General features: G+C 57.5%; 4 protein-coding genes across 4 annotated transcripts; all 4 read left to right on the top strand.

The window, feature by feature from the left end:
* Nucleotides 1-294: 294 nt before the first annotated feature.
* LOC101774983 lies at nucleotides 295-1,531 on the top strand. The gene is made up of 3 exons (XM_004964331.2): nucleotides 295-508; nucleotides 613-1,107; nucleotides 1,281-1,531. The coding sequence occupies exons 1-3, from the start codon at nucleotides 389-391 to the stop codon at nucleotides 1,377-1,379; spliced, it is 714 nt and encodes a 237-aa protein (XP_004964388.1). The 5' UTR covers nucleotides 295-388; the 3' UTR covers nucleotides 1,380-1,531.
* Nucleotides 1,532-1,603: 72 nt separating this feature from the next.
* On the top strand, nucleotides 1,604-3,265 carry LOC101783231 (gibberellin 2-beta-dioxygenase 8). Its single transcript, XM_012845161.2, has one exon. It carries the CDS (start codon nucleotides 1,829-1,831, stop codon nucleotides 3,092-3,094), a length of 1,266 nt encoding a protein of 421 aa, XP_012700615.2. The 5' UTR covers nucleotides 1,604-1,828; the 3' UTR covers nucleotides 3,095-3,265.
* A 752-nt stretch (nucleotides 3,266-4,017) lies between these two features.
* LOC101774589 (gibberellin 2-beta-dioxygenase 8) lies at nucleotides 4,018-6,537 on the top strand. The gene has a single exon (XM_004964330.3). The coding sequence runs from the start codon at nucleotides 4,809-4,811 to the stop codon at nucleotides 6,030-6,032; it is 1,224 nt and encodes a 407-aa protein (XP_004964387.3). The 5' UTR covers nucleotides 4,018-4,808; the 3' UTR covers nucleotides 6,033-6,537.
* A 1,926-nt stretch (nucleotides 6,538-8,463) lies between these two features.
* Nucleotides 8,464-11,016, top strand: LOC101782827 (probable receptor-like protein kinase At2g21480). Its single transcript, XM_004966548.1, has one exon. The coding sequence runs from the start codon at nucleotides 8,464-8,466 to the stop codon at nucleotides 11,014-11,016; it is 2,553 nt and encodes an 850-aa protein (XP_004966605.1).
* Nucleotides 11,017-12,942: the final 1,926 nt, after the last annotated feature.

Genomic DNA, 12,942 nt, shown 5'->3' with positions numbered 1-12,942 from the left:
GTCTACTCTACACCCAATATCCTGGGCTGCTCCATGCTCCAGCTGATGCAATTATCCGGCCCAGAAATCTGTTATCCCCGATCAATGCCGCCGGCCCGGGTTACTATCCAAGATGTTGGTGGACTCGGCCGAGTCTACGACCCGATCTTGACTCCGACCATGCCGGGTTGAGCTGCACTTGCACCACGCTCCGTCGCCGCTGCATGCTCGATGGCCGGATCATCTCTGACGACCCGGTCGGTTCGCCTGGCGCCGCACCACCGTGTCTTTATAACCGTCGACGGCACGCGCGTCCTTGCCGCATCTTCCTTCCCACGTAGCCGCGCAGCACATCGCGATCAACACTAGCAGTGTCAGTCCTGCCCTCTCGTCCGCGAGCAGAGCCGCCATGGCCGACGTGCTGGTGGGCTCCGAGCGCCGCGTCCTCATCAGCGGCTACGGCCTCCCCGCGCAGGCCCCGCCGCCACCCGAGAGCCTGCTCGGCCGCCTCGACCAGATCGACCTCCGGGTTCGTCGTCCTACTTGCACTGCGCGTTCACGGTGAATGCAATGCACGATAATCGCCTTGCTCTTGCTTTACGAATGCTCTGTTCTGTGCCGGCGTGCGTGCAGTTGCGGCAGCTGGAGGAGCAGCGCCGCCCGGCCCCCGCCGCCGACGACGACGGCCGCCGTGCGCAACCGCACCAGGTTCACCACCACCACACCAAGTCCCTGCCGTCGGCGCTGCAGCACCAGCACGTACAGGTGCGGGGCACGCTCATGGACCGCCTCAACCTGCTCGAGTCGCGCATCAGGCAGCTCAGCTGCGAGCTCGACCTCGACATCGGCGGCAAGGCCGGGGGCTACGCCGCCGCCGCCGCCGCCGCCCAGCTGGGGATGATGGGGGGCTCCTCGTCCGTGGCGGCGCCGCCGGCAGTCGAGGACCCCGCGTGGTCCGACACCGCGCCGATGCTGGAGCCCTGCAGGGACCCAGCGGCGGCGGTGATGTCGTCCGCGCCAGCCACCAAGTCGGCGGCGGCGGCGGCGGACGGGAGCTGGAGCGCCGTGGAGATCCTGCAGAGGGGCGCGCGCCAGCTTCACCGCAGCAAATCCAGCGCAACGAACAAGGTGGGCTCCACCCACCGTTGCAATGAGTCAATGACGTCGTACCCAACGTGACACCATTGATATTGCTTTTTGTCCTTTAACAGAATCTGAGTACTGCTTTCTGAAAAAAAAAATGGTCCTGAGGTGGAATCTGAAATGTAATACGTTCAAAATCTGAATTTTTATCTTTGAAGGTGAAGAATCTGAAGGAGGCGAAATGTGCATGTCAGAAGGAGAAGAGGAAGGCGGAACGCGTCAGGACAGGCAGGAGGTGGTTCCCGGTCGGATGCTAAGGCTGGAAGACGCAGGGATGAATTGATCTTCACCAATCCATAGTAGAAGCTACACTACATATATTTGTTCTTTTTTTCCAATGTAATTTATTTCAGACTTTGTGTTTACTTCTTGTTACATCCGCAATAGTACACCGGTTTGTATGGATTCAGTAATACTGTGTAGTTTTGCCTTTGTGACGACTGACGATAGCCGATTTCCAATCAAACCTTCTCGCTGAACCGCTCGCTTATACAGTTAGAATCCTGACTCATTCCAAGTTCCAATCCTTTTTTTTTCAGTCAATCGATGTGCAGCAAAGTTGAGTTCAGCGGCAGAGAGATTGGTCTGATGGGCTGATGCTCTGTTTTCTCAACACTGATGAAGTGTGTGAGAGTGCACTTGCTGCAGCGTAGCAGATAGGACAATCCGGCCGACGATCCTTGTCGTGACTCGCCAGTGTGATGACATGACCAATCAGTCCACGAGAAGAGAAGCGAGTGCACCAGCTGACGGATCTGATCTACCTGCCCCTGCTCCAACAAGTAGCCTGATGCTGATTGCCTCCACCTCGTCCTCTCCTCATCTGAATCCTTGCCTGCCTCTGCTGCTCTGCGGCAGCTTCCTTGTCTCCTCTCCTCTCGCCACCGATCGATCCTGGAGAGTCCAGTTAAGCTTCAGCCTAGGATCGGAGAAGGTTGTAGTCAGACCGACGGAGGGCGCGATCGAGATGGCGGCGGCCATGGCGGATCCGTCGTGCCCGCCGTTCCCTCTCCTGGCGGAGGAGGGACATCACGAGCAACACGAGCATCAGGAGGTGCCGCACGGAGGAGAGCTGGAGGTCCCGACGGTGGACCTGCAGGCGCCGGGGGAGGCGCTGGCGGCGGCGTGCCGGCGCCTCGGCGTCTTCCGGCTCGCCAACCACGGCGTCCCGGGGGACCTCTCGGCGCGCCTCTTCGCGCTGGCACGGGACCTCCTGGGCCGCGCGCCGTTCCTCGACAAGCAGGCCCAGCCCGGCTACTTCTGGGGCACGCCGGCGCTCTCCTCGCTCCGCGTCCGCGACGTCAACTGGGTCGAGGGCTTCCACGTCGCGCTGGCGGGCCAGCAGCAGCACCGGCCCGTCACCGCCGCCGCCGCCCCGCCGCCCTCCGACGACCTCGCCGCCGCGCTGCGGGACCTCGCGCGCGAGTACGGCGCGCACATGGCGCGGGTGGCGCGGGCGCTGTTCGACGCCCTCGCCGCCGCGCTGGGCCTCGGCAGTGAGCAGTCGTCGGCCTACCTCGCCGAGCGCGACGGGTTCCTGCGGGTGTACCGGTACCCTCCCTGCCCGGAGCCCGGGCACCTTGGGATGGAGGCCCACACCGACAGCTCCGTGCTCTCCGTCATCAACCAGGACCTCGTCGGGGGCCTGCAGGTGCTCCACGACGGCGCGTGGCGCGACGTCGCGCCGGCGGGACGCGGCGACGCCGGCACGCTGCTGGTCAACCTGGGCGACATGGCGCGGGCGATCAGCGGCGACGCCTGGCGGAGCGTGCGGCACCGGGTGGCGGCCAGCCGGGCGGCGGAGAGGCTGTCGCTGTGCTACTTCGCGTTCCCGCGCGACGACGCCGTCATCACCTGCGCCGGCGGCAGCAGGTACAGGCCCTTCACCTACGCCGAGTTCCGCGAGCAGGTGCAGGCCGACATCAAGGCCACCGGGTCCAAGGTCGGCCTCGAGCGCTTCCTTCGCCATTGATTCGATTCCATCGAGGAAGCCATAGATGACTACGAGTACGAATGAATGGACCACTGTCCAACGCCAAACCTAGATATTATGTTAGATACTCCAAGTGGTAATCATGGCTCAATGCGGCTTACCCATAAATGGTAAACCCCAAATAAAGTATATATATAAGACTATTTGCCACGATATTTTTTTAATTTCTAAGAGCTCCTACTCAAAAAATCGCACTCCAGCACCCCTACTTTTCTCCTCCCAACCCCATCTCCCACAGGGCGGGTAGGGAGGCCCCTCTTCGGTCGTTGGCCGTTGCGAGCTCCCCGCGCCGAGAAAGAACCGAGCGCCGCCCTTGCTCTGCTCCTCCCGGCTCGATTTCGCCCGCTGCGCTTGCCCCGCTCCTCTCCAACAAGGCCTTGAACGAGCATGGCGGCTCCTCTGCCTGCAGTCGAAGGCCAAGTTACACCCAAGACCGCCCAACACGCGCGACCGCCCAAGCTCCTCCATGCCGAAACCTGCCGCCATCCCAAACACCTCTGAGCTCAATCGAAAGGGGGGAGCTCGAGCACGAACCTTGGGGTGGAGATGGATGGCCACCCTTTGCTTCCCCGCCACGATCACCGACCGGATCTCCCCCTCCTCGGCCTCCCGGAGCTCCCCCGCCGGACCTCCCCCTCCGCAGCTGGCTGAAGGTCCCCCATCGTGGCCGCCGCCCGGAGGTCCCCCGCTGTGCCTGGAGCTCAGGCTCCTCGGCCGCCGCCACTCGAAGCTCAAGCTCCCCAGCTGCCGCCGCCGCCGCCGCATGGAACTCGGGCTCCCCCGCCGCTCGGGGCGATCCGGCGCTGCCGCCACGAGCTGGGGGAGCGAGGCCTTGGCACGGGTGCGCCGCCGCCGCGAGTTGGAGGAAGAGAGGAGCGTGGGAGAGAAGAGGTCGGAGGGGAATTAAAAAAAAGGACGAGTCACTCACTCACGAACGGGTCCCACGTGTCATAGGAAAGTAGGGGCGTTAAAGTTGGGACTATTGCTGGAGTTGCGGGATAAATTAAACCCTAGAAAGTTAAGGCAACCCATGCTTAATAAAATAAGGATATGAAGTAGAGGCTATTGCTAGAGTTGCTCTAAGAATCTTTAATCTAATCTTCTTCTTAAGGAATTGACCCCTCCTAGTTATTTCCTAAATTGTTTAATTATTGACCACCAAAATTAGGGTGGTCACTGGTTAAACTTTCAAAGGTGAGAGATCATGAATCGCTACCAGCTAGATGTGCCGCGGAGCAACCCAACCTAACTTGTGCGCATTGATGTAGACAAAGATTGGAATCCGAAATGCGAAACACCTTATTTTAATTGTTGTGTTGTCTGAATTCGCCTATCTCGTGTTTGAAACTGAATGAACTACTTTTTAGTTGTTACCTAGAGGGGAAATGACAATTAGAAAAACAAAAAAATAGCCGCCAAAGACTTTCTAAAATCAAGCAAAAAGTGAGACTGTCTATATACATGTGTTCTCTGAGAGAAGTGCATTGATACATGTTACCTATCTCAATGATTGTCTCGTGTAATGTCATATATGATTTTTGATGATATACAGGAGGTAGCCCGGTGAAAAAAAATAAGTGGTGTTTTTTGAGACAACCGCAAAAAAAAAGTGGTAGTTGCTTAATTACTCACGTGTCTCAAAACCGATGGTGTTCCCGACAAATGATGCCGTGGTTGTGGTTCACCACAAATCATGTCGCTCGCCCGTTTTGGCCATCATGCAACTAGCTCGACCTATCACATGGCATACGACACGAGACGAAAGAGACGCACCAACAGACGTGTCACTGCTCACACTGTGACTAACAAGCGACCTCACCTCACCTCCGCCACAGCACCTTCCCTGTATAAGTACACCATGCTGCCCTCTCCCTCTCTTCAGCAGCCTACACCGATCGAGATGGCGGTGGAATCATCGGAGACGCCGTGCCCGCCGTTCCCTCTCATCGGGGACGAGGACGACGTCGGAGGGCACGAGAACCAGGCCGCCGCCGAGGTTCCGCAAGGCGAGGCGCTCGAGCTCCCGACGGTGGACCTGGAGGCGCCGGGGCCGGCGCTGGACGCGGCGTGCCGGGGCCTCGGCATCTTCCGCCTCGCCAACCACGGCGTGCCCGCGGACCTCACCGCGCGCCTCTTCGCGCTGGCGCGCGACCTGCTCGGCCGCACGCCGTTCCCGGAGAAGAAGGCCCAGCCCGGCTACTTCTGGGGCACGCCGGAGGAGCCCTCACGGCGCGTCCGCCCCAGGGACGTCAACTGGATCGAGGGCTACCACGTCCACCTTGCCCAGCCGCGGCCCATCGCCGTCGGCCCCCCGCCGCCCTCCGACGACGACCCGGCGCTCGGGGACCTCGTGGCCGAGTACGCCGACCACATGGCGCGCGTCGCGCGGAGGCTGTTCGACGCGATCGCCGAGGCGCTGTGCCTCGACGCGGACCGGACGGCGAGCTACATCAACGAGCACGGCGGGTACCTGCGGGTGCACCGGTACCCGCGGTGCCCGGAGCCAGGCCACCACGGGATCCAGGCCCACACCGACAGCACCACGCTCTCCATCATCAACCAGGACGCCGCCTCCGGCGGCAGCGGCGGCCTGCAGGTGCACCACGACGGCGCGTGGCGCGACCTCGCCGCGCCGGGGGTACCCGACGACGGCGCGCTGCTGGTCAACCTGGGCGACATGGCCAAGGCCATCAGCGCCGACGCGTACCGGAGCGTGCCGCACCGGGTGGTGGCGAGCATGGGAGACGACGAGAGGCTGTCGCTCTGCTACTTCGCGTTCCCGCGAGACGACGCCGTCGTCAGCTGCGACGGTAGCAGGTACCGTCCCTTCACCGTCCCTGAGTTCCGGGCGCAGGTGCAGGCCGACCTCAAGGCCATTGGGTCCAAGGTCGGCCTCGAACGCTTCCTTCGCCATTGATTCGTCTCGGTGAACAAAGGTATGCATGTGGAGTAGTCTTGGATTCTGGAAGATGGCGAAGAACAGGAGCGCAGGCTTTGTCGGAACCACTGCTGAAGTGCTGATCATGATTTGAGTTTTTGCATTTTCGATGGGAATTGCAAGAAAGGAAGACCGAAGATTGGCTTGGCGAGCGGAAGTGCTGTGTGCTGTATGTGCTCTGTGTGAATGTGTGTTAATGTGTGGAAGTGATGGTTGTTGTTAGCAAGAGGAAGGCCTTTTGCTCTACTTTACATTTTCATATAAAAGGGAATTACTCCATGTCACGTTGCTTGAGAAAATATTTCATGATTGGGAGAACTAGATTTTTCTTTGATTGATTTTAAGGAGACGAACACTAGATTTTTCTTTAAAGTTTGAGTAAAATGCACAGATGGCCATTGTAATTGTTAGCGTGTTTCAATTTGGCCATTGTATTTAAAAAAGTGTAAACCGTGGCCATTAGACTTTCCATTTGTATTTTCCATTTATCCTCCTTTTCTCTGCTGATTTATTTGGGGCAGAATTCATTCAAATGTCTATGTACAAAGGGAAACATAACCTCCGGGTTGTCTGTTCCTACTGAAAAAAAAAACAGTTCTTCTAAACGCAATTCAGAGAACTAATGATTGGGATGCATCACCCAGAGAAGATCTTCCAGGGCTACGAGATGCAGATCCAGACGTCGAGGACCATGAGCGGTGCCGAGCGCCGTGGGCGGAGTGCAAACACACTCGTCTAGAATCGCAGCAGCATCGCAGCAGCGATGCCCTTGCCGGCTGTGCGAACACACTCGACGACCACAGCGGCGGAGATAGGCATGGCACCGAATTGAGCTCCACAGCGATGGAGATGGGCACGGCACTGAATCGCGCTCTCTCCAGATCGAGCTCTAGCGCGTTGACATGGAGTGCGGCAACAATGGCGGCTGCAGCAGGTCTCGTTTGTTTCCCTTTGTTTGAGCTGGTGTGGAAACGAGGGAAGGCTGCGCGCTGTGCTGGCCGAAGTGCTGTCGCCGAAGTCCGGTGACACAGGGTTGCAGGCATGCGCGGTGTGTGGCGGAGCGTGGACAGGGAGGCCTTCTTATCCGGCATTTTGACGCTTTATTATTTGTCGAATCGGAGGGAGCAATTCATAACTATTCGTGTGCTTTTTTGCAAAAAAGAAAAACTTCATTAGGCTATGTTGAACGCCATGTCATTCAAATACGTATGGCTTGAGAGCTAATGACCGTATAGATCGAGTCAAGCAACCTCAGCGACCATGATTTACAATTTTTCTAAGTACAAATGACCAACTAACAATTACAGTGACCATTCATATATTTTACTCTTAAAGTTTAAACCAAAGATGACACGGTGTCTTCTTCCCTGCCGGCTATGACGAGTGTCTCCAATGAGGATTAGGATAAGGGATCGGAGAATTTGCGCTCCAACGGGGATTAGGGTTTAGGATTGGAAAAATTTTGGCTTCGACAAGCCTCCCAAGCTTCACTCACTTAGAAGAATAGTCATTAGAAGGAGGGTGGTCCAATGGGGGGGCGTGAATAATCTTCGTGACCCTAAAAAACTAAAATAAAAATAGAGGCACTTTTCAAAATAGGTGATTACATGGCGTGCAAACTACTGAATCTGAATAGCTCATTTCCGTTGATAGGTAGAAAATGTACATCGTCCATTGGATCTTGATCGGACGCCGCCACGCCGGGGAAAAATGGTGAGCGCCCGGGCGTTGATTTCACTTGATTCTGAGATATATAGACAGTCCCTCGTTTGAGAAGAGTGCTCGTCGAGCATCGTTCAGAAACTGCCATGGGGTTCTAAACTTCTACTAAAAGAATCTCACATTATGTCCGAACAAAATTTTTTACTTGAGTGATGATCAATTGAGCACTGACAATTCCCTTCCAAAAAAATTTGAGCACTGACAAACCAGAGCCAGGAATTGTGTACATAGCAGCTGCCGTCCAACATTGAGGGGGCAGAGGCAGAAGCAGCAGGGAAACCATGCAATCCAATAATAGGCAGCGCGCTCCCCTGGTTCCGGCAGCTGACAGGCTGGCACGCCGCTGCATGCCGCCGGCGGTGGAGCGCGCGGCTCGGTGGTTGACCGGGTCGCCGTCGCCAAACATAGCGCGCGGCTTGCTTAAACTTGGCACGCCGGTGGCCACCATAACCCGCCATTTCACGCCCCTCCCCTCCCTCTCCTCCGATTGGGCCCACCAACCAGAGAGAGGGTGAGAGGGCCCCGCCAATAACCGCCCCACCCCCTCCTCCTTCCTCCTCCTCCATCACCGCACCGTCCCGGTGGCCGTCAGCGTCGTCGCCGGGGGCACGCACGTAGTGACGGCGGCTGCTGCGTCCCACGTTCTGGTGCTCCTGGTCGCGCCGTAGTAGTAAGTAGCCCGGCCACGATGCGCCGCGGGGCGCTCCCGCTGGCGCTGCTGGCCGCGCTGGCGGCGGTGGCGGCGGTGTCCGGGCAGGGCCGGCCCGTGACGGACAGCGGCGCGCAGACGCCGCCGACGCCGTCGAGCTTCACGCCCAAGGACAGCTTCCTGATCGACTGCGGCGGGACGGCTCCCCTGACGGCGGGCGGCAAGTCGTACAAGACCGACGCACAGGCCAACCACCTGCTGTCCGCCAAGGATGCCATCCGCGTTGCCGACGACAAGGCCGACGTGCCCTCGCCGGTGTACTCCACGGCGCGTGTGTTCAAGGAGGAGGCCGTCTACAGCTTCCCGCTCGCCGTCCCCGGCTGGCACTTCATCCGCATCTACCTCTTCCCGCTCAAGGGCGGCGACGTCGACCTCGCCTCCGCCACCTTCAGCGTCGTCACCGATGACAACGTCCTGCTCCACAGCTTCACCCCGGAGAACAAGCCCGTCCTGAAAGAGTACCTCGTCAACGCCACCGAGAACCGCCTCGCCGTCAAGTTCCAGCCTCTCACGGGCTCCGCCGCCTTCGTCAACGCCATTGAGGTCGTCAACGCCCCCGACGAGATCATCACCGACACGGCGCTCGCCATCGCGCCGCTCGGCGAGACCAGCGGCCTCTCGCACGACGCGTACCAGGTGCTGTACCGGCTCAACGTCGGCGGCCCGGCCATCGGCCCCGCGAACGACACGCTGGGCCGGCAGTGGGACCCCGACACGCCGTACGTGCAGTCCAAGGAGGCCGTCAAGGACGTGTCGGTCCCCACCAGCACCATCAAGTTCCCCGACGGCACGTCCAGGCTCGTCGCGCCGACGGCGGTGTACGCCAGCGCCGCCAAGATGGCGGACGCCGACGTGGGTAACCCCAACTTCAACCTGACGTGGAAGGTGGACGTGGACGCGTCCTTCGACTACCTCGTCCGCCTCTTCTTCGCCGACATCGTCAGCAAGTCCACCAATGACCTCTATTTCGACGTGTACATCAACGGCCGCAAGGCCGTGTCCGGGCTCGACCTGTCGACGGTGACCGGCGGCGAGCTGGCGGCGCCCTACTACAAGGACTTCGTGGTGAACCAGTCGGTGGCGACGGACAAGCTGACCGTCCAGGTGGGCCCCATGGGGCAGGACACGGGCCGCATCGACGCGCTGCTCAACGGCATCGAGGTGCTCAAGGTGAGCAACTCGGTCGGCGCCCTGGACGGCGAGTTCGGCGTCGACGGCCGGAAGGCCGACGACGGCAGCGGCAGCCGGAAGGCGGTGGCGGCGGTGGGGTTCGCCATGATGTTCGGCGCGTTCGCCGGGCTGGGCGCCATGGTGGTGAAGTGGTACAAGCGGCCCCAGGACTGGGAGCGCCGGAACAGCTTCTCGTCGTGGCTGCTCCCCATCCACACGGGGCAGTCCTTCACGACGAGCAAGGGCGGGTACGGGTCCCACAAGAGCGGCAACACGTTCTCCTCCACCATGGGCCTCGGCAGGTTCTTCACGTTCGCGGAGATCCAGGCGGCGACCCAGAACTTCGACGAGAAGGCCATCATCGGCGTGGGCGGGTTCGGGAACGTGTACGTGGGCGAGATCGACGACGGCACCAAGGTGGCGGTGAAGCGCGGGAGCGCGGAGTCGGAGCAGGGCATCAACGAGTTCAACACGGAGATCCAGATGCTGTCCAAGCTGCGGCACCGGCACCTGGTGTCCCTCATCGGCTACTGCGACGAGAACTCGGAGATGATCCTCGTCTACGAGTACATGCACAACGGCGTGTTCCGGGACCACATCTACGGCGGCAAGGAAGGTGTACCCGCTCTGCCGTGGAAGCAGAGGCTGGAGATCTGCATCGGCGCCGCCAGGGGGCTCCACTACCTCCACACCGGCACGGCGCAGGGGATCATCCACCGCGACGTCAAGACCACCAACATCCTCCTCGACGACAACTTCGTCGCCAAGGTGTCCGACTTCGGGTTGTCCAAGGACGGGCCCGGGATGAACCAGCTCCACGTCAGCACCGCCGTGAAGGGGAGCTTCGGGTACCTCGACCCGGAGTACTTCCGGTGCCAGCAGCTGACGGACAAGTCGGACGTGTACTCCTTCGGGGTGGTGCTGCTGGAGGCGCTGTGCGCGCGGCCGCCGATCGACCCGCAGCTGCCGAGGGAGCAGGTCAGCCTCGCCGAGTGGGGGATGCAGTGGAAGCGGAAGGGGCTCATCGAGAAGATCATGGACCCCAAGCTCGCCGGCACCGTCAACCAGGAGTCGCTCAACAAGTTCGCCGAGACGGCGGAGAAGTGCCTCGCCGAGTTCGGGAGCGACCGCATCTCCATGGGCGACGTGCTGTGGAACCTCGAGTACGCGCTGCAGCTGCAGGATGCCAACCCGCCGGAGGGCGCGCAGCAGGATGGCGACATGCAGGGCGACGGCGAGGGATCCGTCGGCTCCGCGGTCGGCGGCGGAGGCGGCGGCGGCGGCGTCACCTCCGTGCCAGACACCTCCACCACCGCCGCAGGGGAGCTCTTCCAGCAGCTTGCCGACATGAAGGGGAGGTGATCATCCCATCCGCAAATTGAATACTAGGTGGCTTGCCTTGTGCATGCATTTGCGCACGGTGGATGAAGAAATGAGATGGAAAAAGGAAAACGAAAGAAACTGGAGAATATACGTATATATGTACGGTACGGGATACCTGTCTGTATTATACCAACTAGCACTGATCGATTCTTTTCTTTTTTTCAAAAACCTGCTGCTGATTCGAGCTACTGGTGGTGGCGAGGGAGCTGATGATTCATTTCCAGCTAATATACTATGCATTACATTTTCTCCAATTGCTGAGGTTGCCTGTGCAGTTGTACACTAAAGAAGAAGATGAGCAAATGGGTCAATCCTGTGATTCAGAATCCTTCAGTTTCAAATCCTATGGCTCAGAAGCCACCTTTCAAACATCGGTAAATTCAGTAAAGATTCGGTGGTTAACCACCGATAGGTACTTTCGAGTAAGCACTTTATTTTATTTACTATTACAAATATTATATATATAAAAAGCATACTCATTTAGCTTAAGCCCGAAACTCGTTTTTTGACTTCCCATACCTGCAATCCTCATGTTTTCAATCCTACAAATAAAAAGCTGGGCTGAATTTTCGAAGCAGAAGATCACGAGAAGAATCTCACTTGCAGTTGCAGCAGGGGGGATGGATGACTGGCCAATGACTAGCATCCTCGTCACCTAATGCTTCCAGGCGAAGGACGTCTCTTTTACACAACCAAATGGCAAACCCCACACGTTACTGGCAATTCTGATACTGAGGATGCCTTTGGCTTGGCTCACAACACAATGGGCAACAGCCAACAGGAACATGCTGGATTTTCTTTTCTCTCTTTCTGGTCTTACATTGTGTTAACCAATAAAAACAACTTAAAAAAGCGAACTTGAGATAGACACTGCCTCGGCACTAAGAACGGCACTAAGAAGTAAGAACTTTAGTCTCCGCTTAAAATATTCATGAAAACACACCGAATAGTAGTCATGAACACAATGATCATACGGATCACAATTGCTGCTTTGGTCATTCTTCATGTTAAGATTATCTGGCGATCCGAATCATGCTTCCACTGGCAAGGTCCAGTAACCATGCAGCTGCTGAGCCGAAGGCAAAACCGCACACTACACCGGTCACCAGCCTAGCAGAAAAACAATGCAAAGGGCAGTCAAACTCAACCAGCCCTGCTGGGCCCCACCGGCTTCCGCAACAAGAAAGCAGAAGCTCTAACCTAAAGAATGTTGGAGTCCAACTCGCCGTGTGCGGATTGCTTGCGTGCGCGGAGCGAAATGCGAAACCGCTTCCTAGAAGAACAGTGTGGTCGGCCCTGGAAGAGGATATGGGCGACGGACCTAGCATCGTACCCACCCCGCAAATGTGGGTCTCGTGCAGGTGGGCCCCATGATGGCGTGACCCGGAGTATCAGTTGGAGTTGCGGGTAGCGTCTGTATCCTTGCTAACGTGGAAAGGTCCAGCCCATTTCTTCGTATACCAACGGCAGCACCCGGACACGCGAGCAAGATGCCTCACTTACGCTCTGGATCCACAGATTCTACTCTGATTTTTTTTATAAAAAAACTTGTTAAGGTTCATTTGGGAATTGGAAATGATGTAAGAAAATTGCTATTTTGTTATTTGTTTTGTTCTAAGAAAAATGAAAATATGCTAAGCCATCTGACATTTTTTCTATCCACGCAAAAATAAGACGATATTTTAGGCTCATGTTCAGACTAAACCATAGAACTATTTTAGGAGCAGAAGCATAGCTATATGAGTGTAAGCGTAAATATAAATAGATAATGCCAGATGGCTAGATTTAAACCGCGGCAGGCTTGAGTCATGAGGACTCCAATTTAAAAAGAGATATTTTCGGTCATCTTTTTATATATTTTTTTAACATAGCATGAGAAAAATGTTCTTGCAATAATTTTGTATT

This window comes from Setaria italica, chromosome IV (genome assembly GCF_000263155.2).
Source record: "Setaria italica strain Yugu1 chromosome IV, Setaria_italica_v2.0, whole genome shotgun sequence".
NCBI lineage: Eukaryota > Viridiplantae > Streptophyta > Magnoliopsida > Poales > Poaceae > Setaria > Setaria italica.
The sequence above is the reverse complement of the archived record's forward strand: the minus strand, read 5'-3'. Positions and strand labels throughout refer to the sequence as shown.

Bases quoted from the DNA above. Each gene is read 5' to 3' on its own strand.
- LOC101774983 (XM_004964331.2), top strand. From the start codon at position 389: ATGGCCGACGTGCTGGTGGGCTCCGAGCGCCGCGTCCTCATCAGCGGC. The intron at 509-612 runs GTTCGTCGTCCT...GCGTGCGTGCAG, and splicing joins TCGACCAGATCGACCTCCGG to TTGCGGCAGCTGGAGGAGCA. The intron at 1,108-1,280 runs GTGGGCTCCACC...TTATCTTTGAAG, and splicing joins AATCCAGCGCAACGAACAAG to GTGAAGAATCTGAAGGAGGC.
- LOC101782827 (XM_004966548.1), top strand. From the start codon at position 8,464: ATGCGCCGCGGGGCGCTCCCGCTGGCGCTGCTGGCCGCGCTGGCGGCG.
- LOC101783231 (XM_012845161.2), top strand. From the start codon at position 1,829: ATGACCAATCAGTCCACGAGAAGAGAAGCGAGTGCACCAGCTGACGGA.
- LOC101774589 (XM_004964330.3), top strand. From the start codon at position 4,809: ATGTCGCTCGCCCGTTTTGGCCATCATGCAACTAGCTCGACCTATCAC.